The sequence below is a fragment of the Peromyscus leucopus genome, chromosome 7 (genome assembly GCF_004664715.2).
Source record: "Peromyscus leucopus breed LL Stock chromosome 7, UCI_PerLeu_2.1, whole genome shotgun sequence".
NCBI lineage: Eukaryota > Metazoa > Chordata > Mammalia > Rodentia > Cricetidae > Peromyscus > Peromyscus leucopus.
Genome location: NC_051069.1, coordinates 91,411,690 through 91,435,122, shown reverse-complemented (window position 1 = coordinate 91,435,122; position 23,433 = coordinate 91,411,690). Strand labels below are relative to the sequence as shown.

At 43.2% G+C, this 23,433-nt stretch overlaps 1 protein-coding gene across 1 annotated transcript in view; it reads right to left on the bottom strand.

Moving 5' to 3' along the window:
• Ryk (receptor like tyrosine kinase) overlaps window positions 1-23,159 on the bottom strand; it is a 79,701-nt gene extending 56,542 nt beyond the window's left edge. Inside the window, 2 exon segments of the mRNA XM_028869926.2 lie at window positions 22,977-23,138; window positions 23,141-23,159. Coding sequence (XP_028725759.1) covers window positions 22,977-23,138; window positions 23,141-23,159 — 181 coding nt within the window.
• Between the last annotated feature and the right edge of the window lie 274 nt (window positions 23,160-23,433).

The following is a 23,433-nucleotide window of genomic DNA, read 5'->3' as shown; positions in this document are numbered from 1 at the left end:
GGAAGACAGAAAGAAGGCAGGAGGATGTAGAATTGAACAAAAAAAAAAGGGGGAGAAGAATTCAAAGAAAACACCAATAATCACCATAATACATGGTTTCAATTCATTTAAGGGGCTGGAGTACTGACTGTTCTTTCAATGGACCTGGGTTTGATTGCCAGCACCCACATGGCAGCTCACATCAGTTCATTGCCTCATTCCCACGCATTTCATTCAATGCCCTCTTCTGGACTCTGTGGGCATTACACACATGTAGTGCATAGATACACAAGCAGACAAAACACCTATATACATAAAAATAATAAAATGTTTACAAAAATTCACTTAAGCTTGAGAATATGCTAGTCTAGGTAGATTTATAAAAACAGGGTTAAAACAAAGTTCAGAAATATGTGTCAAGTAAAGAAAAAGAAAAAAGCTGGGCAGTAGTGGCACACACCTTTAATCCCAGTCCTCAGGCGGCAGAGGCAGGTGGATTTCTGTGAGTTTGAGCAAGTTCCAGGATAGCCAGAGTTACACAGAGAAACCCTGTCTCAAAAAACAAAAAACAAAACAAAAAAACACAACACAACAAAAAACAAACAAAATGAAGCCAAAGTGACAGCACACAATTAGAACTCAAGATGAAACAACTCACTCAGTCAATAAAACTCACAACTGGGATCTCTATACACAAAAACTAAGAAGGATACTGTATAGCAACAAAGCTTTCTATATAGAAAGCAAAAGCCAAGAGAGAAGACAGACAATCCATAGCCACAGACAGCCTCCCAGAACCCAAAGAGTGGACTCATGACTTGAACAATTATGAAATATGAAAAGGAGATTAATAATAAACTAAGACCATACACATTTTAAAAGATTCTTAACAACAACAAAAAAAATATCATGTAGCCTGCCTTCTCTAGTCAAATATAACAAAAAAAATTAATTATAAAGCCAAAAATGACCCTTTGAAGATAGTTATAGCCTTTAAAAGATAGATTTTTAAAAATATAAAATGCTATTACCAATATTAGAAATAGAAAGGAATTATCACTACAAATCTTACAGATGTTAAAAATATAAAAACTGCTAAGAACGTTATGACAAGAAATTCAATGAATCAGATCAAACAGAAAATCCTTGGTAACATCAGTTACCAAAAGACAATACAAATTAAAAGCCCCAAATGATCAAGAACCCATCCAAGGGGAAAACTCTAGTCACCAGTGAATTAAAAACATTACAGAAGAGAAACACTAATCTTAAATAACTATCAGAAAATATGAGCAAAGATCATTTTCTTACTCACAAGGCTAGCACAAAGCCAAGAACTAATTAAAATATTACAGAATAGAAAACTACAGACCAACGTTCTTCACGCAGACTCAAACATTCTCCACAAAATATTAGCAAATGTAATACAACAGTATGTGAAAGGGAAAGCATATCACAGCCAAATTACTTCCAAAAAGTCAGAATTCACCACATTAGTAGAAAAGGAAAAATAATAAAAGCAGGTGTGGTGGCTCACACCAGTAATCCCAGCACTTGGGAAGCAGAAGCAAATGGGTCAGGAGTTCAAGGTTATCCTTGGTTATTTTTAGCAAGTTTGAGGCCAACCTGGGCAACATGAGACCCTGTTTTGAAACAAAACACTGACGGCATCTCAGATTAAAAGATAAAAGATTAAAAGATCTCAGAATAAAAAATAGTTAACAAATAATGAATGAACAGACATTTTCTTGGTCTGGTAAAGAGCATTTACAAAGCATAATAGCTAGCATGCTCAATGATGAATTCTTAAATTCTTAAAATCATTTACAAGGTAAGGATGTCCCCACTCCTAGCCAATTTCATACTAGGAGTCCTTGCCAATGACAGGACATTATAGTCATTATAGTTATAGAACACGATGAAAATCTACTAAACACTATGAAAAACAAGTAGTGGAGAATTTGTGCTAGACAAGTGCTTTTAGGAGAAAACTCCACTTATGGGAAAAGATCTGCTGCCCCTTTAAATGCTGGTTAGCCTTCTTCCAAGATATTCTATATTTTAGATAGAGCTGTGCAAAGAAACCACAAGGAATGAGCTTGAAGAGGCCCAAGCCTCTTCTCAAGCCCTAAATAAATTTTGCTCTCAACCACACTATATGAGTAGAAAGGAGATTGGTGCATTTCATAGTAACAGACACGGAGCCATGAAAATGTGAAGAGGTGCTAAAACACATCATTAATCTTCAGAAAAACAAAGGTTAGAAGTACAATGAAAACCATTAGCACTCAAGAGAATAACTACAATTGATTCTGGCAAGGCTGGCTGGCAAGCATGAAAAAAATCGCTCAACTGCTTTGAAAAGCTAACAGTTGCTTATAAATTAAACACACACCTGCTCTGTGACCATCAATTCCAATTGAGGTAATTATGCAAAGGAAATGAAAACACTGTATCCACAAAACACTTGTGTACAGATGTTCATAGGCCCTTTATGCCTAATAAGCAGAAGTGGAAACAATGTAAATGTTTGAACTTGATACCAATTGTTAACATTCAACAACTGAATACTACTCTATAATAAAAATCAAACTTTGTAACAAGGATGGACTTATTAGAGTGAAAGAAACCTGACAAATGAGAATACAGAATATCAACTATTTGAGTCTAGTTAAATAAAACTTCTAGAACATACAACACTAATTCATAGTGATATAACTCCCAACCATGGTCATCTAGAAAGAAGGATAGGAGACAGGGAGATTATAGGGAACTTCCTGTGATAATGGCAATGTTCAATATCTTGACTTGAGTCTAGATCACAAGGCTGTATATACATAATTTACTTTATTTTTAACTTGGGGGTGGGGTGAGGGTATGAGCACATGCGAGTGCAGGTGCTTGCAGAATCCAGGAGAGGGTGTTGAGTCTCCTGGATCTAGAGTTATAGACAGTTGTTAGCCTCCTGGCGTGGGTACTCTGCAAGAATTGTAAGTGCTCTTAACAACTGAGTCATCTCTCCGGTCCTGAGGTAGGGTGTGTAGGGGTTGGGTGTGTGTGGTTTGGTTTCAGTGCTGCTGCTACAGGTTGGACTCAGGGCCTTCCACAGGATAAGCAGGTACTCTATCACTGAGCTACATTCTCTGCATTTCTTATTTCTTTCTTTCTTTTTTTTTGGGGGGGGAGGGGCTTTTCTGTATACTTTTGGTTTGGTGCCTGTCCTGGATCTTGCTCTGTAGACCAGGCTGGCTTCAAGCTCACAGAGATCCACCTTCCTCTGACTGCCAAGTACTGGAATTAAAGGCCTGCACCACCCACTGCCGCCCGGCCATTCTCTGCATTTCTTAAAGCTCAATCCACTGAACATATAAAGCCCATGCATTTCATTTCATGTAAGTTTATTTATTTAAATTTTCTGAGAGGAGTGAAAGACAACAGTCAAAGATTTTTACCTCATTTTAATCTCAAAAAAAACTGTTAATCACAAAATAGGATAGCACCAGCAAATAACTTTAGGAAAAAGATTAGCAGCTATAACTAATCGATTTCCAAATTTCAACATCAAATATTTTCCCAGGGAAATAAGGAACTCTGTTCCTGTCACACAACAAAGGGGCTGAGACAGGAAGAGAATCCTCTATTTCAGTGACAACAGCCCTCAAACCAACTCCGCTCCCGCCAAGCCAGGGCTCTTTCAGCTCCATTTCAAGACTATTAAAGGTGACTACATGCACAAGGGCTCTCCCCAGAGGAGCACAGACTGGCCTGTGCATGGGTCCTGGCAGAGCAAGCTGCACTTCCCTGCCACTCCTAGGGCAGGCAGCCTCACAGCTCACCACCACAGGCCTGCAATTTCCATCCTCTCACTTTAATAGCTTTACTCTGCTCTTGGCAGCCTCAGCCACAATAAGTGGTTTGCCTGGGCGACCCACCTTACCTCATAAGGTACCAATTATGCTTTTGTTAGTGCTCTCTGGTCTGAAATAGCAGAAGTCTTGAGTGGTCTGCCTTGAGCCTTCTTTTCACCATAATCCCGTTATTTTTAGTGAATAAGCACTCTTGAAAGTTTTCTTAGGAGTGGGTTTGATATTATAACAGAAATGCTTATGTGCTTTAAATATAACACTGAATGTTAGACGGGTGTGGCAGCAATTTGTGACTATAAACTTATAAGTAATATAAATTCCTAGCAAGACAGCAATGATTAATAAACCACAGTCACATCTGTAAGAAAGCAATGATTCTAAACATGTCTTTCTTTGTAGAAGATCATCTGAGGTGGTATCCCAGGGACTATGGCCTTTCAATCTAATCCATCTCCGTTCATCCATGCAATATACTAGACACCTGTTATGGTCTGCATCTGGTCTGTTACCACAAATTCATGCTTTAAATGCTAGGTCCCCAGCTTATGCTTCTATTTTGAAAGCTGTGGAGGGAGCCTTCAGGGCTGGTGCCCTACCTGTCAGAAGTAGGTCACTAAGTGCAGGCCTCTAGAGGTACTGGCCACTGGCTTCTAGCCTGCCTATTCTGCTTCCTGTCTGTTGCCTGTGGACAAATCACTGCCCACCTCCTGCTTCCATGCCTTCCCTGTCAGGACAGACTGGACCCTCTGCAATGCAAAGCCAAATCAGCCTGCCCTTCTTCAACCTGCTTCTATCAGGTTTTTGGTCCCAGCAACACAAAGTAACTCTGATGGTAGAGGAGGGAGGGAGGGAGGGAGGGAGGGAGGGAAGACTAAACTAAGAAACTCTGAAAAGATTGACACGATACAATGAGCAGGGCTCCTACAAATACAGTGTAATAAACTGAGTTTTGTCCAGAATTTAACCCTAAAGGAAAACAGGCAAGATGCAAACAATATTCAGCAAATTTTCAAAAATGCCTAACACCTAAAAGTGTTCAATAAATGTCCACAAAATTAAATATATATGAATGATATATGAATATGCATATTATGTATGTTCCACTTTTTTTAAAGAAAGTGAGTATCAGAATACACTAAGTAGTTGGTTATAAATAGTGGATTACAAGTGACTTTTATGTACCCTTTATTATTTTCTTTCTCCTTAATTTTTCTTTGAAGGCTGGGCATAGTTGTGCATGCCTTTAACTCCAGCATTTAGGAGGCAGAGGCAAGTAGACCCTACATAATGAGTTCCACGCCAGGACAATATCCTAAACTAAGAGAGTTTATGTTTTCTATGAACTATAAACTAGAAAAAAAAATTAAATGGTTTCAAAAAATTTTAAGAAATATGTATGTAGCATTTAGCAAGTCTCTAAAACCAAAATCCAATTACTTTCTATGGTGGTTTGAATGAGAATGGCCCTACAGTCTCATATATTTGAATGCTTGGTCCACAGTTGGTAGAAATGTAAGGATTGGGAGGTGTGGCCTAGTTAGAGGAGGTGTGTCACTGAAGGCGGGCTTTGAGGCTTCAAAAGCTTATACCATTCCAGTTAGCTCTCTGTGGGCCTTGTGGGTGTGGATCAGATGTTTAAGGGGATCCGATGCCCTCTTCTGGTCTCCATAGGCACTGCACCCACATGGAGCATATACACACATGCAGACAATCATACGTATCAATGAAAATAAATAAATATTTTTTAACACAAAGCATTTCTAAACATATAGCGAACCTGATGTTAAGTATAACTGGGGTATGAAATTAGTATACAGAGGACAGAAGACATGCACATCTATAATTAGTATAGCCATAACTAAGGCACAAGTCAAGATGGTACACTTTTAAAATCATCTCCTCTCAAATCACCCACAAGACAGTTATATAAAGTTATCAGCAGCCAGGCTGGTGACACACTAGTAATTCCAGCAATTGGGGTGTGGGAGCAGGAGTTCAAGGCATCTCAGCTACTTACCAGGTTTTCAGTTAGTCTGGACTATATAAGGCAGAGTTTATAAATAAAAACAAAAACAACAAACTGTTGGGCTGATGAGATGGCCTAGTGGGTAAAGGCACTTGCTGAACAAGTCTAGTCATCTAAATTCAGTACCCAGATCCCACAGTGGAGAGCGGAGGGCTGTCCTCTGACCTCCACACTGGTGCCACATCTTTTCCCATAGCTATAAAACAGCAATATTTTTTCTAATTTTAAAAAGTTATCAGTTATAAGGAAATGAACAATCAACTTCTTAAGGCAGAAAAATGTACAGGCCACAATTTGGTCAGCAGTGGGTAAGAAGAAGGCACAGAGACAGAAAACACATATAGGTTATAAAGTACAATCTACCTGCATTCTTCACCTTTGTAAAGAAAAACAAGAATGTAGAAAACAAGCTAGAAAGATTATTTACCAAAAGCTGGTAATGAATGTTTATTATTTTCTTCTTCTTCATGAACATATATTTTCCAAATGGTCAATAAAGACTATGTTTTGCACTGACATCCAGGAAATAAAATTAGGAAAAATAAAAAGAATTTTAAACCATTTTATCCTGATTTTCTGACAAATATTAAATTTATAGGGAATAACATACTTTATGTTTCTGGGTTTAATCTCCTTTTTCTTTCTTTTCCCATCATACACTCAAAGGGGAAAAAAGGCAAGTGAATATAATACAAAATACCCCTTTCCAACTGCTACCAATTATCAATGCTCTAACTGTAACCACAGTAATTAAATGCAGACTGAGCTCAGGGATAGGGGCTGGCAGATATAACTATGGAGAATGGCGGGGCATGCATCAACCAGCTCAAATGGACACTGAGGAGTAGTACTCAGGCAGTCAGGAAAATAACACATTCCACAGTACATCAGTGAGCCAGTTTCATTGCCAGCCCTGAGTACAGGAATGCTATAAGATCAGGAAGCAGGAAAGGTAGTGGAAGGAAGGCTCAGTGCTGGGTCAGAACAAGAAGAGGATGAGTCTAAAGGTTAGTTACCCCAACATGTGCCTTTAGAAAAGAGTCCTAGAAACCGGGACCATCATGATGCAAAGAGGAATAGCTGAAAGAAAATCAGAATAGGTTCTGATATTTTGGGGGGATAAAGGAAAGTAAATAAGAAAAATTGGATTTAGAGAATAAAGTCTTTGGGGATTACTTCGTAGAGGTCTTTTGACTCCAATACTAAAGGGCATAAGGGCATATAAAGTAAAGATCATACAACAAAAGAGAAGAGGATTCTGAGTCACCATCCTGGGGCAAAACAACAGAAGGAAAGATAGAATGCATGATAAGAGCTGGTTCCTCAAAGAATGATTCCAAAAGAAAATTAAGAAACCAATTCCATTTGTAGCCACATCCCAAAGGATAAAACACTTATGAAGCAATGTAACCAAAGAAATAAGACTGAGTTTTTTATAATAATAATAATAGTACGGTTATAGCATAAGGGCAGCCATTTAAACCACCAGAACAGAATTGAGCCCAGAGATAAAGTTATAAAATTCTGAAGACTCAAGTTTTGATAAGGGCACCAAGATCATTTGCCAGAGAAAGACCACTTTCCTTCAACTAATAATGGTGATAACTGGATATTCAGTCAGAAGAATAAAACTGGAACCCTACCTCATACCACATACAAAGATTAATTCAAAATAGATCAATGACCTAAACATAAGATTAAAATACAGAATGTGGTTGATATATTGTGCACCCCAATAAACTTATCTGGGGGTCAGAGAACAGAACAGCCAGCTAGGCAGTGGTAGCACACACCTTTAATCCTAGCATTCCAGAGGCAGAGACCCATCTGGATCTCTGTGAGTTCAAAGCCACACTGCAAACAGCCAGGCATGGTGACATACGCCTTTAATCCCAGGAAGTGATGGCAGAAAGCAGAAAGGTATATAAGGTGTGAGAACCAGGAACTAGAGCTGGTTAAGCTTTTAGGCTTTTAGCAGCAGTTCAGCTGAGATTCATTTGGATGAGGACTCAGAGGCTTCCAGTCTGAGCAAACAGAATCAGCTGAGGAATTAGCGAGTGGTGAGGAAAATGTGGCTTGTTCTGCTTCTCTGATCTTCCAGTGTTCACTCCAATACCTGGCTTCAGGTTTGATTTTATTAATAAGACTCTTTTAAGATTTATGCTACAATAGAAACTCTTAGAAAGAATTAAAAGACATAAAACTCTTTAAAAAAACATAGAGGCATATCTTCACAACCTTGGATTGCTTAAGATAGGGTACCAAAGCACAAGCACTGGAAGAAAAAAGATGTACCAAAGTTCATAAAAATGTTGAGTTTTATGCAAAAACAAACAACCCACTACTACAAAGAAGACAACACATAGAATGGAAGATGATACCTGCAAATCACACCTAGTAAGGGTCAAGAATTCTGGATAGATAAACAAGCCTCACAATTCAACAAAAGACTACTGGTGTGATTACAACCCCAAAAAGTTTTAAAAGATAATTAATAGTACAGTTCTAGCATAAGGGCAGCCATTTAAACCAACAGAGGAGAACACCAGTCCAACCTAAAAATGGACGAGGAACTTGAACAACCATTTCTCCAGAGAAGCCACACAAAGGACCACATGAAAAGATGCTCCACATTGTTCAATACTAGGGAAACAGACGTTAAAACGAAAATGAGGTACTTCATACTCCTTAGAATAACCACAACCAAAAAAGCAGAAAACAGCAAGAGTTGGCAAAGATGTAGAGAAACAGGACGGCTGCAGTCTTGGTAGGAATGTAAAACAGTCACTGAAATAGTCTAGCAGTGCTCAAAAAGTTAAACAGTGTTAGATTCATTATTCTAGTCTAAGTATATATCTAACTTGAACATGTATCCAACTGGGTACTTGCATGTTCTCAGCACCATTATTCATAACAGCCAAAATGTATAAACAACTCAAATGTCTACAAACAGATGAAGAGTTAATTGTGGTGTTAAAAACAGAATGAAAAGATATATGTGATCCTCCATAACATTATGCTACATGAAAATAGCCAGATAAAACATCACATTGTGTGTGAATCCACTTATATAAATATATAGAACGGGGTCAGTGGAGACGTTCAGCTGGTCAAGGTACCTGCCACCAATGATGACCTGAGTTTGATCCTAAAAAAACACACAGTGGAGAGAACCAATTCCTGCACACTCATGCACACACAAACTAGATAGACAAGAGATATATTTTTGAAAATAAGCAGAACTATGAAGACTCAGAGGAGACTCAAGAGCTGAAATTCTACCATATAAGGGGGTGGGGGGAGGCCAAGAGAGGAGGGAAGAAAACAGGGAAAGCAGAACAGGCAGAAGAGAAAGGGCCCTGTGGAGGTAGACAAGGCAAATGCCACCAGCCATGAACTGACTAGGTAGCATTTTGTCATCACAACACACAGAATATTGCCATTCTAACTTAGGATAAACACTTCAACTGTTCAACTACATGAACCAGACAATTTTCTTGCTGCCAATTACAGGAAAGTAGGGATGTTGCTCTCTCCTAAGAAAGGATAACACTTGTTTGTAATTTGATTTTTAAATAACCCATATTGATGCTGAAATTTTTAAGTTATTCCTGCAAAACTCTCATGACCCTATCAAGAAAAATATGCTTTTCACTATACAGTATTAAGTCCCAAATTTAATTCCTGGGTCACCTGCCCAGCTTAGTCCAAAGTCTAATAATCCACCAATTAAATCTTTTCCAAATACATGATTCTGACAGTTAACTACAGGTTCCCCAATGTTGTCACTCTATTGGCAAGTGCATCTCAGTGAAGAACTCTCCCTTTACAGAGAGTGCCACCTTCACAGCCCTTGACAGAAAGCAACTCTAAGAGCTGCTCGAATGGCAGGCAACCTCCTCTACCTAGTGTGCTTGCAGCATTCAACACCAGGTACATGAATAGCCGGCTATTGATAAAAACTACACCAAAGATGGATTTTAAGGAAAAGTTGTTTTTTTTAAAAATGCCAGTAATCAGTCAAAATAAGAAAACAGAAGTAACACTGTGGCAAGGAACTAAAGCAGCATTACAGTACAGACTTCCTTTCCTGCCTCTGAGACTAAGTGGCTGAACGGCCTTTGGCACTCAATTCCTGAGCCATCTTCTAGAAGTCAACTGTAAGACAAGAGGTAGACCAGATGATGTTAGTCCCCTCCTTCACTGACAAGTTCACTAACTTTATGACATCGCCAGTAGTTTCCAGATGTCAGCCAAAACGTATTATATGATATCATCCATAATTCCTACATAACAATCAAAACTTTAAAATAAAAATAAAGAGCTCTAACTTCAAATGTTTCCAAGTTATATAAACTAAAAAACTGAAAATAGTTTGCTGGGTGGTGTAAACTAATAAACTGAAAATAAGTAAGTTTGCTGGGTGGTGGCACACAATTTAATCCTAGCATTCAGGAGGCACAGGCAAGCAGATCTCTGAGTTCAAAGCTGACCTAGTCTACAGAGCTAGTTCCAGGACAGCCAAGGCTGCACAAACCCTCTGTTGAAAAATAAAAAGCAGAAAAAAAGGAAAATAAATAAGTTTGTTCATCAAAATCTAGTAAATCTATTTATGCCAAGAAAATCTATTGAGAACTATTTAATTACATGCAGAGACTGCCAGGGCTAGAGAGATGGCTCAGTGGTTAAACACACTGGCTTTTCTTCCAGAAGCTTCTGAGTTTAGTTTCCAACACACACATGGTAGCTCACAGCAGAGAACTCCCAACATTTGACGGCAGGAAAGGAATTTCTTTTTTTCACAATTAAAAAAGTACAGTCTTCAAGCCTTGTCGATACTCAAGCACAAATCACGGAAACTGAGAATTTTAATGTACCACTCCACCACATCCAGTATTTGCTTCACTTATTTCTCTCTCAACCTTAAATATCTTGGCAGAATTGAGCTAACAATGTATAGTTGCATACAGAGAATACGAGGCAAGAATAGGTAGGTGCTTTAAAAGAAAAAAAAAAAAAGGCATCCAGGATCAATAAAAGATTACTATGCCCTCACTTTGCAGCCCTTTTATTTCAGGCTACCTCCTTCAGACCAAGACCTGTCTCCACAGAACCCATGGAAATTCTGTGACACCTGATCACAGAAACTCAAAGCCATCCATCACAAAAGCTGTGTTCTAGTTTGTCACTGCTAGTGCTCTGGAAGGAGTTAGGTGGACTTGGAAGAAGAGTAAGGTCACTTGATTTCAAACAGATGCATTGCCACCTTCCCCCATTAGCAATTACTAAGATTTTAAATTTAAAAAAAGTGTTCACTCCCAATGAAAATAAAGATCAAAGAAAAATACGTAAGACAATTTCCCTTAAAAATGTGATTAAATGTGATTTGTACAATAGCCAAGAGTGTGAAAGGTACTTCCCAAATCCTTTTCAAGGACATCAACAGAGTATAAACCACATGCTCCAACACTAAAACATAAAACACAATCTCCCTGCTATGAAGCCAGAATCCCCAGCATCTGGTAAGACAGACACTCTGCATAATAATTTGGTGTTTTTCTCTTGTGAAATAATCCTTCTGTACACTGTGTAAATTATGCTGTGATTAGTTTAATAAAGAAGCTGACTGGCCAATGGCTAGACAGGATAAAGTTAGGTGGGAAAACCAGACAAAGGACACTGGGAAGAAGAAGGGCGGAGTCAGAGGAGTTGCCAGAGTCCCAGGGAGGAAACAGGAGATGCAAGATGAAAGAGATGTAATGCCACGTGACAGAATGTAGATTAATAGAAATGAGTTAATTTAAATTGTAAGAGCTAGTTAGTAGTAAGCCTGAGCTATTGGCCAAGCATTTATAATTAATATTAAGTCTCCGTGTCAGTTATTTGGGAACTGGCGGGTGGGAAAGAAAAGTCTGCCTACATTGTTCCCTGACCTAAAATAAGAAAGTGATTTGAGTAGTTCACACTTGTACCACCAACACAGTCAGAGATGGAGAGATGTACCCAATGCTTCACAAGAGCGTTGTCCAACTTCTTCCACAGCCACTCCTAAGAGGAGCACACCTCAGAAGCTGGAGTGACTCCGATTTGCCTGTTCATCTAGGCTGTTATCATAAAACACAGGGAACTCACAAGCATCACTTCTCTCTGCCAGCAATATGCAGCAGAGTACTATCTCAGGAATTCAATTCCAAAACTATATGAATTTTTTTAAGGTAAATCACATAGCTCTCTGCCAAAAGTTAGTTGCACAAGGGCAGGCTCCTCGTCTGTTTTATCCACCAAAAATAGACCCCACACTCCTAAAATAAGGTCATGTTATACATGTAAGTGAATATTGCTACTGAAGGCAACCAACCAAATATCTAAATGGTCCAGTAACCTGAGGTTTGGTCTGTTAAAGTAGTGGCAAACTTTAAAGTAGCCACTCCAATGGGTTGTGCCTAAGACAACAGGCTGCATACAGTATTTCCTCTTGTAGTTGAAAATGAGGGAGGGAGCTCAGGAACTGCAATTCTTTGGCCCTTCCTGGGAGGATCAACAGGTTCCTTTTCTGTCCCCTGCAGCTTATTCCAAGTCCTTCTCATAACCAAACAGATGTGCCAGCCAACCCTCCTTGGTGGGGCCCAACCAGAAAAGCAGCTTGAAATGTTCAGATATTTGTTTTAATACCAAGATACAGAAATCCCCACCAGAGACTAAAATAAATTGCTCTGAGGCTCACGCAGCTTATTCAAACGCATTATAGCAGCTGTGCAGAGCAACCCATCTTACATATGCAGAGAGGGATACTCAGAACACTGGTTTCATGCTGCTCCAGTTTGCTTCTCTGTTGCTGTGATAAAACATCAAAGCAAGCTGGGGAATGAGGGTTTTATTTGAGCTTATAACCTCCAGCTCACAATCAATCAACAGGGGAAGTCCAGGCAGAAACTGGAGCAGAACCCATGGAGAAACAGAAACTCTCCTACACTTACTGGCTCACTCGCTAGCTCATGCTAGATGGCTTTCTGGTTTTGTTTTTGTTGTTTTTTCAGGACAGGATTTCTCTATGTAGCTCTGGCTGTTCTGGAACTTACTCTGTAGACCAGGCTGGCCTCAGAGATTCTCCTGACTCTGCTTTTTGAGTGCTGAGATTAAAGACATGAGCCACTACCGACTGCCCAGAGATGGCACTACCCACACATCCATCATTAATCAAGAAAATGCCCCACAAGTATGTCCACTGGTCATTCTGGTGGGAACAATTCTTCAATTGAGGTTCCCTCTTTCCAGGTATGTCAAGCTGACCATCAAGATTAGCCACCACACATGGCCACCCATAGAGAGTGAAGGAAGGGATGGAATTAACACTCAAACATGTGGATTCCCAACCCAATTCTCCTACACTTGCTACCCACTCTCTGCTCACAAGTGTGCATGCACAAACAGATCCAAACCTTACACCTTACTTCTTTTAGCAGACTACTTCTTTCCTCTAATAAATCATTGAGGAATTCACCTTTGGGGAGATACAAACAATAGGCACTTAATTAGAGTAATAGGAGCTGGATTGATCCTCTCATCTGAAATAATCAAGACTGGACACAACTGATTCACTAATTTAAATCCCTCATCACAAGGCAACAGTGCTCTCTGAACAAAGAACACAAGTAGATGAGTTCCAAGGTTACAGTACAGAGAAGGGAGAGTGCTGAGGGCAAGTGAGATGGCTCAGCAGGTGTGACCATCACCAGAGTCTGATGGCCAAAACCCACATACAGAGTGGAAAGAGAGAACTGGCTCCTCAAAGTTGTCCACACGAACTCCGTGGCATGTGCGTGCACACAGATAAATGGATGGATAGGTGGACGGACGAGGAAGAAATGAAGGTGACAAAGGTAAATTAGGCTTGTGGCAACATGTGTAACCCCAGTACTCAAGAGGCTAAGGCAAGAGTGCTGTTGTGAGTTTGAGAAGCCAGCCTACGATACAGAGTGAGATCTTGTCTCAAAAACCCAAAAGATAAAAATGTTTAAAAGATCAAAATCCAGAATGATAAGATTCTAGAGAAATGGCTCACAGAACAAATTACTAGAAAGGAGAGCTAAGCAAAGTAAGAAATCCAAGATCTGGAGGGTTGAGCTCCAGTGCTCATGAGTCCTGATGGGGCATGCATATTAGGAAGCCACTCAAGGGCAAAGAAAGGGTAAAAGTGAACAGTGCCCGGCACTTAGAATTTGAATCTATTCCCAGCAGCCAGGCTGGAGGGCCTCACGCTTCACGGATCATTGAGGATAAGTACAGAAGTGTCTTGACTCACTGGCAGGGAATAATGAGCCTGATTACTTCGTACTGGTTTTATCCCATCCAACAAGCCTTATTAGCAACACCCAGAAGACTCAAACTGTCTCCAAGTATTTAACTGCACCCCAGAACAAAATCCAAGAATATTTAAAGGACTACATAAATGTTCAGCAGCCACGCATGCTGGCACATACCTACAATTCCAGCAGTTAGGAAAGTGAAGCAGGAGGATCGTATGTTCAAGGTCAGTCTGGATTATAGAACAATTGCCTGTCTAAAACAAACAAAAGCAAAAACATAAAAGAAGGAAAAGCAGGTAGGCAGGCTGAGGAGATGCTCAGCTGGTAACACGCTTGCTACACAAGAGTAAGAAGCTGAGTTTAGACCCCAGCTGTATCACCTCTTGGTAACAGCCCATGTCACTGTATCTGAAGTCTATCCCTAGCGGGAAAACAGCCTGTTAACTGATGACTCCCACTAACTATAAGACAGCTGCAAGTGTTCCAAGCTGTGCCTTTTACAGTCAATGAAGCAGAGCATTCAAGTCATAAGGCTGACACTCTTCTGAGCTCCATCTCAGATCAACTACAGAGGCTGAGGACCTGGCTCAGCTGATACAGCACCTACCTGGCATTCGTGAAGCCCTGGCTTGATCTCCAGCACCACAGGCACCAGGTGTGGTGGATACCTGGAATGTCAGGGCTTGGAAGTGGGAGTCAGGAGGATCGGCAATTCAGATCACTACACCAGTTCCTACATCTAGGAATCTGCGTGTCGTTGCAGCTCCCCAGATGATTTCAGCAGGACCTGAACAGACTGCTAACCTTCCCAGCAGCAGCAGGGTAGAAAGAATGCACTTCAGAGCTACATAACTGCACCCACCTGAGACCGCCAGCAAAGCATGTGTTTCTAGAATCTCAGTTGTATCTGTTTAAAAAGTAACCAATAGGGGCTGGAGAGATGGCTCAGAGGTTAAGAACACTGGCTGCTTTTCCAAAGGTCCTGAGTTCCCAGCAACTACATGGTGGCTCACAACCATCTATGAGTGCCCTCTTCTGGTGTGCAGACATACATGCAGGCAGAACACTGTATACATAATAAATAAAATCTTTTAAAAAAATAAATAAATAGCTAGGCGGTGGTGGGGCATGCCTTTGATCCCAGCGCTTAGGAGGCAGAGGCAGGGCAATCTCTGAATTTAAGGACAGCCTGGTCTACAAAGTGAGTTCCAGGGCAGCAAGGATTAAACAGAGAAACTCTCTCTGTCTTGAAAAACAAATAAATAAATAAATAGTAACCAATGCTACCTGACGTTGCTGAAGAACATATGTGAAGTATCTGGCATGTGTAAGACATGCTTGTTCTCTCTAGATTATGCGTATCTCCCAAGTTAAGAGCTGTGTGCATTGTATTCCAGCTTAAAATGCATGTAAGAATAACAGTCACTCAATGTTGTCATTCATTGCTGGGAACAGCAAAATAAACTGTTCAGTAAGCTATCTGACCCTTCCCGACACACACATTGTTTTGGCAAAGAACATCTTAGGAAGTCTTACACAAGGGAACGTTGTTTGGTAACAACCAGATCAGAACACACTTACATCAACCAGGATAACACAAAAAAGCGTGTTTCCACTGTAATTTCAGAGTAACTGAATGGTTTGGTCTCAAGTGCAGGATATTCTTATCTCTCAGGCTGGCAAGATCTGTGAGGACAGTGACATAACCACCGCAAACAACCAAAGTGATGCTGGGGAACTTCTCGATTCCACGTGCTGGGGGGGGCAGGGGGACACGGACGGACAGGCACCTTCCATTTGCTCTTGAAGTGAACTTTAAAACCCAAGCAGCATTTTAGGCAGCACCTTCAGAATTCACTCATTAACTCAGGATGTGACTCACAGGGGACAAGTTTAGCCATAATTGGATAGAATTTTCCTCCATATGTGCAGGGGAGAAAGAAATCCAAACCCACAATTGCACAATGTCTCAGCCCCGCTCTCCCAATGAAGAACACATGGGCTCAGATTAAGCTGTGCCAATACCACCAACCCCAACGTAACGCCTCGGGTTAAGGGTTCACTTCAGGATGCTAACGCACTCCTGCCAAAGCCGCCCTGTGGCAGGTTATACCAATGCCACCAGCACAGAGGACGCCATCCTTCCCCAATCAAGTATCTGGCCTGAGATTCTGGAGGAAAGAGAGGAGCTTGGCCGAGAAGAATACTTGGCTCATCACATTTTTCTTCTCCTCAACTGCCTTTCCCATAAAGCCAGGGTCCTTTGGCTCAGACACCCAAATCCAAACCACGGACTCTGGAGAACACCTTCTCTTTAGCCCCGAGGTCTCCTTCCATTAAGCCTCCCAATTCTTTGCAATAAATCGACCCCACTTCTTCACCTGCTCCCCCAACCCACATACCATGACAGGTGTCTTATCTTTTCTATAACCCAGTACAGACTACACTCTCCTTTCCTAAATTCTGCTTTACTTGTTTTGGGGTGTTTTGTTTTGTTGGATGGGTTTTGTTTGGTGGGGAGAGGGGGGGGGCACGAGTCAAGAGTCTCACGTATGGTCTGGAGAGATGGCTCAGCGGTTAAGAGCACTGGCTGCTCTTCCACAGGTTCTGAGTTTAATTCCCAGCAACCACATGGTAGCTCACAACCATCTGCAATGAGATCTGATGCCCTCTTCTGGTGTGCATGAAGACAGGTCACTCATATACATAAAATAAATAAAATTTTAAAAACAGAGTCTTTGGACTGGAAGTCCTGATCCTCCTGCCTCCACCTCTGAAGTACTGCCCAAACACTCCAATAGTTTTCCTTTCCCTAAGAAACAGTTCAAATCCCTAATCCACCATCTGCTGACCTCCTAGCTGTCTTCTCTGCCTCTTCGGTGCTCACTGGTCTCATCCGGCCACTTCTGCGTGCTGTTTCCACACACATCTGCCTCCACACTCCATGTCACTCTCTCTCCCTGGCCTTCAGTGCTTCTCTCTTCTGCCTGCCCAGCTCAACCTTGAGACAAGACGTAAATCATTTCTTTCCTGGGTTCCCTTGCCCAAACTCTACAAGCCTCTCCTCCCTCTCTCAAAAGTAATTATTCCTACTAAAAACTTCCATCAACCAGAGAAAAGTAACCCTGTCCATCACTTAGCCCTATCAATCACAGTCAAAAGTGATCACTCCTCCAATAACGTATCAATCCACAATGGAACTCTTTATCTGAGAGCTACAGTCCTACATGGAAAAATCCCCCCACAAAATCCTCAGCTCCCCAAGGAGAGGAACCTAATCACTTTTAGTCATTTCTCTACAATACACTGACTTCAATTTTCTTCCTCTAGACTGCTCTGAAGAGCAAGTGTCTAAAACTAGAGTGAACTGACTTGAAATGAGATGTGAACAAGCAGGACGCTCCCAGAAGCTATTTAGTTTGAAAGGAGAAGCAAGCCCTCCAGAGGAAATGTTTAACTGGTCCATTCTTGCAGAAGCTGTCTTCATCCTTAGAGACCACACCTCCCTATCACAGCCATCGCTGTCACCATGACTTCCCACCCACCGGCATCTTAGTCCCAAACCTCTGCACTGCTCCAGCAATCCTGGAGCACAGGGCTATGGTAGCAGACCCAGGGCTCTGACTGTAACCAGGACCACAAACCAGCACCGCCTAAGTTCTGGCTCCACTGCAGCTGCTCCAGGGCTGACAGAAGCAGCAGGGGTTCGGGTTCAGGCACGACTGAGTCGAGGCCTGGCCTTCTCAATGTCCACAACACTCAGAATCAAGGTCCCCACCGTTAAAATGTGGACACAGCTAGCCAGTACTGTAGTCTGCAGAGGATAGTATTAAGAGGCATGAGGCAGAGCCCAGTGACGTGGGGAAACTACACAGAGATTAAACACTCCAAAGATTTGGGAAGTCTTCAGAGAAGGCAGACTTCCACCAGGACTGCATGCAGTGGGCACAGACCAAGGACCCACTACAAGCCTGTTCGCTCATGGCAAAGGTAAAAAACCTTTGTATCCCCCAGAATTCAGGTTACAATTCTAACCCCCATTGGAAGACAGATAAGCAAGCAGGGCCCTTGAGAGGGGAGGAGGACATGAGTGGGATTAGTGCCCCTGTCATGAAGACCACAGAGCTCATTTCACACCCCCACTGTGTGAGAACAAGCTAAGGATATCTATGAAGCACAAAGAAAGCCCTCACCAGAAACCCAGCCACCAGCACGTTGACATTGGTTTCTCAGCATCCAGAACTGTGAAAAGTACATTTCTGTTGCTTCTAAGCACTTCCGCTTACGGACTTTTGTTTCAGCAGCCGGCTTGTGTACAGGGTGAAGGACTACGTATTTGACACGGGCAAACCCCCACCACACATCAGCAGCACTCTGTCCACCACTACTGACCACCACTGCCCTTACAAAACAACCGCCACATGTCACCTTCAGTAAGGCCCAGGCTTAGCTGCCATCACTCAGCTAAGAATGACCAAAGCCTTTAGATAGTAAAGCCAGGACAGGAAGGGGAAAACATCATAGATTTTAGCAAACTTTTGCATGATGGAAAGCAGGTTGGAGAGATCACTACCCCTATGACCCCAAAAAGGCTCAGCCCTGGAGTACCTAGGAGGTACCAAAGGCAGCCTAGAAGCTCAGGCCTCACAAGGAAGGAGCCACTGTGCAAATACTCCAAGCTGCAGGTCCCCAAGTTCAGCAGGAGACCAAAGGTCTAAGGAAATCGAGCCAAAGGGCGGGGAAATTATAAGCAGAAGTCAAAGTCTACAGCCTGAAGGGTGAGAACTTCCATTCCTCCCCCAACCAGGTAACCCAAACCCTGACAGCTAATTTATCACCCAGCATTCCAGAGACAGGAAGTTTCTAGAGGCTTCACCGACACTGAGCAGAACCCTAATTAGACACAAATTCTGGTGTTTCGGACAGGCTTCCAATGCAAAGTCCACCTGCACTCCAACAGACATGGGGAATCGTCGACATCTCTCCCGTCAATCCCAGCATCCCACTCTTCACTACACAAAGCCAAGAATCACCCATCTGTGACTATAAACAGAGGAACTGAAACATAAAGGCCAAAATTAAAATAAAAAAAAGTAACACGCGCCTCAGAGAAAAATGAAGATGACACACTCATAAGACACAATGAAACGCAGAGGACAAAGATTCTAAAAATTACAAACATTTTTTTAAACGAAAGGTGGAAAGACAAAACCAGGAGGGAGAACTCTCTGTCCACTAGCTTCAATACGATGAAGTAAAAGGTAAGATGAGAAAAACTGAAATTCAACGTGGAGAATCAACAGACACAGGACAGCCGGCCATCTCAGAAAAAGTATAGGAAAAAATAAGGCGTGGGGTATTATTTAAAAAGTGAGCGGACACTCCCAAAATCTGAAGGCTTTGCATCCAGATTAACAAATAACCCCACATGCCTACTTATAAAAGTTCAGAATGCCAGAGGAAAACACTCTGAAATTCTCTGGGGGGAGGGGGGGTTAAAAATGGCTTTGGATCTTTTATCTGAAATTTTTATAAGATACAGCCCGAATTGTAACCAAAAATCACATTCAATCTAAAAGTCTAAAGTCAGCCAGACCATCTACAAGTATCAGGATAAAATGAAAATTGTCAGGCATGGAGGACCTCAAATAATTGCTCTTTCCCAGGCACCCCATTCTTAGGACTCTACTGAGGACACACACGCACAGCCAGCAAAGGAAAGCAAATCAAGGAAACAGAGGACAAGCGACCAAGAGAGAGGACAGAGAGGCACACAAAGTGCTACTGTCTAGCCTGAAGCAAGAGTATGGATGACACTAAATCAAGACATCGTTAAGAAAAATGCAATGGAACTAACAGATGTCTTGATACGCTACCTGGAGTGGGGGTGGGAAATCAAAAGCGCCCGGCATGTACCTGAGGGAATATATGCAGAGACACAAAGCAGACTAATCAGAAAAGCTTAAAATCCAACTATCTGCTCTGGGGAAACAAAATCAGGGTGGGGGTGGGGCAACCAGCTTCTATTTAACTCAGAAAAGGGCAATGTGTTTGTACACAGTAATATCAATACTGACTGCTGGTTTAAAAATGCACTGGAGGGGCTGGAGAGATAGCTCAGTGGTTAAGAACACTGGCTGCTCTTCTAGAGGGCCCGGGTTCAATTCCCAGCACCCACATGGCAGCTCACAACTGTTTATAACTCCAGTTCCAGGGGATCCAACACTCTCATATAGGCGAAACTCCAACGCACATGAAATAAAAATAAGTCATTTAAAGTTTTAAAAAAAAAGTGCACTGGAGAGTACGGGGTACAGGGATGATTCCAGAAGACAAATGCTCATTCCACACTGGTCTAGAAATTCAAAAGAAAAACAAGGGAAAATAAACACAGAACAGCTTAGGGAACTATGAGCACTTCGGAGTGGGGCCCAGGTAAAGAGACCAAAGGCAGGTTGCTGGCAGTTTCTGGTTCCAGTCCTTTTTTGCTATTGGATTGGTTTTCGCTGTGTGCTTGCAGTGACTGCCTTAAAACCTCTTCTATGAAGCACAACCAGCTCAACATATAAAGCTGTCACGACTGACTTCTAAGCTTGTACTTGGCATTCTGAATCCACTGTCCATGAAACTTCTGGAAGGCACTCAACCTTTTAAGCATTTGAGAAGACGGTAGAAAGGCACTATCCCAAGTAGTCTTGCACACCATAATAGCCACCACGTGCAGGAGGCCCCGCATACACCCCACTGCTTACTTTTTGCCACCCAGTCAGTCAGAGAATCCTTCGAAGGCATCACACCTGGGGGAGACATGAAGGGACAGAAAGAGGCCCTAGCTCTGGTACATGACAGGTCAACTCAGTTGGCACGGCAGAAAATACCCACGGGTGGATGAGAGAGCTCAAGGAGGCAAGCTCCTCACCTCCACACACTGCTCACTTCTGGACATACTCGCCAAGTACTCGGCATCAGCTTATGCAGCTACAAATCCTAAGGAAATCAGTTCCTGGCTACAAAAGAATCCTTTCAGGTACTAATGCGCAGTGGTCTCTTTTCCAGCATGCGATAAGCAAACTTCTATGTGCACAATATCTTCATGCCTTAAACTTAGTCTGCAGCCAGCAAACACTGTTTTGTGTGGGTATAAACTATATGTGTAATGTATGAAATAAGCCCTGCTACCTTAAGTGGGTTACTTAAAGCCTCACTTTTCTCATCTCCCCTGACACCTACCCCACTGGGTAACAAGAACTAACATATATAAATCTATATTGCTCCCCAGCAAGATGGCTCACAGGTAAAGGTGCTTGTTGTCAAGCTGTTTATCATCTGAGCTCCAGCCCTGGGACCCATGCTGTGGAGGCGGACAATCTACTCACCCAACACACACACACAAAAAACCCACAACATATCATGGTATACACAAACAAACAAATAAATAAATAAAGTAGCAAAATTCTAATGTGCAGTGGAAGATACATACAAACACTCCGTCCATGTCTGCAGCTAGCTGTCTCTGTCCCCTACTTCCATCCTGGCTGAGACATGAGGAGAGGAAGTACATGTCAACAAAGTCACAGTTATGTAAGTTCTTTTAACAACAACAACAAGAAAAGACAACACTTTACAAAAGCATGCCTATGGGTTGCTTTACAAGTCGTTATTTTTCCTAAGCCCTTCTTCCATGCTCCAGGAGCAACTGAGATGCAGTTTCAATTCTGCTAGACAAAATTCAATTAATTCAACTAGACTCTAAGGAAGGTTAAGACAGGACGTTACAAAAACACAATTCCTCTTTGGTTAAAGAGTACCAACCCACACATATGTCTAAAGAGTCTGCTAAAAGCAATTTCATTCCGATGCTGAGCTCTCTCAACCTACCTTAAGAAACTCCATTAAAAGACTAACAGGCGGGTGGATCTCTGAGCTTCAGGCCAACCTCGTCTACATAGTGGGTTCCAGTACAGCACGGGCTACATAGAGTGCCTGTCTCAAAAAAAAAAAAAAAAAAAAGAAAAAGAAAAAGAAAAAGGAAAGAAACTCCTCTAACACACAACACGAGAGAGAGAGAGAGAGAGAGAGAGAGAGAGAGAGAGAGAGAGAGAGAGAGAGAGATGCGCGCCCACTAAAATAAAAGTGACAGATAATGGATGTTTAGGAGGCGAACTTTTCCGTTCCAAAACTCCACTCAGACACGCCACACCCTGAGGGTGAAGGGGCTGCATTAATGCACAAAAGAAGGTGAAAGTTGGGTATCCTCAGCGACCAGAGACTTCCTTTTGATGGCTGGCCAGGCCCTTCCTTGAAGGGCTGACTTTCAGAATCCACGAAGTTCCAAGCGGAGGGGGAGAATCTGTTTCCCAAACAGACTCCCCAAACAACGGAGCTCAACAGGTAAACGCAACCACCCACGGACCCAAGCCAACTTCTCTCGCTTCAGGGTCTGCAGAGCAGGCGAGTGGCCTGGAATTGCAGCACCAGGTCAAACTCAACGAACCCAAGCCAAACCTCCAAGCTGCAGGTCCGGTCGGCCCGAAGGTGTGCAGGATGCCACACACCCGGGGCGCCCGGCTCACCTTGCCCCCCACGCGCTAAGCAGAACGCACGCGCGCAGCAGCGTGGCCTGTGAGCCACCCACAGCAAGCTAAGGGGCGGCCACCCGGGTCCCGAGCGCCGACTCCGAGGCTCCGGAGCTCCGCGGCCTAGAGTGACACGCGCAGGGAGGCTGCGGAGACTGCGCGCGCGGGGGGCTCAGCGGCAGCACCGCGGGGCTCACGAGGCCCCGGGAGCGGCGCCACTCACCGAGCAGCCGGCGCACCTCGTCCTCGCTCAGGTAGAGGCTCACGCTGGGCCCCGCGGGAGCGGCGGCCAGGGCCGGGGACCGCGGGGCGGCGGCGGGCAGCAGCGCCAGCAGCAGCAGCAGCAGCGGCGGCGGCGGGGCCCTCAGGCCGCCGGTCCCCGGACGCCGCCCCGGCCCGCGCGCATGGCCGCCGCCGAGCAGGAGCGTCCGCCGCCCGCCGCGCCGCCGCGCACCCCGGCCCGAGCGCCTCACAGCCCCGAGCCGGGGCGGCCGGCCAGCTCATAGCGCCGCCGCTTCAGACCGGCCGCCCGGGAACGGGAGGGCGGGGGGAGGGAGCTGCCGGCGGAGGCGCGCGCGTGCGCGCGCCCGGCCGCGCGAGGGCGCGCACGCACGCTCCGCCTGGCCGAAAGCGCCCGGGTCTAGAGCGCGCGTGCCCGCGGGGGCGTCGGGGACGTGAAG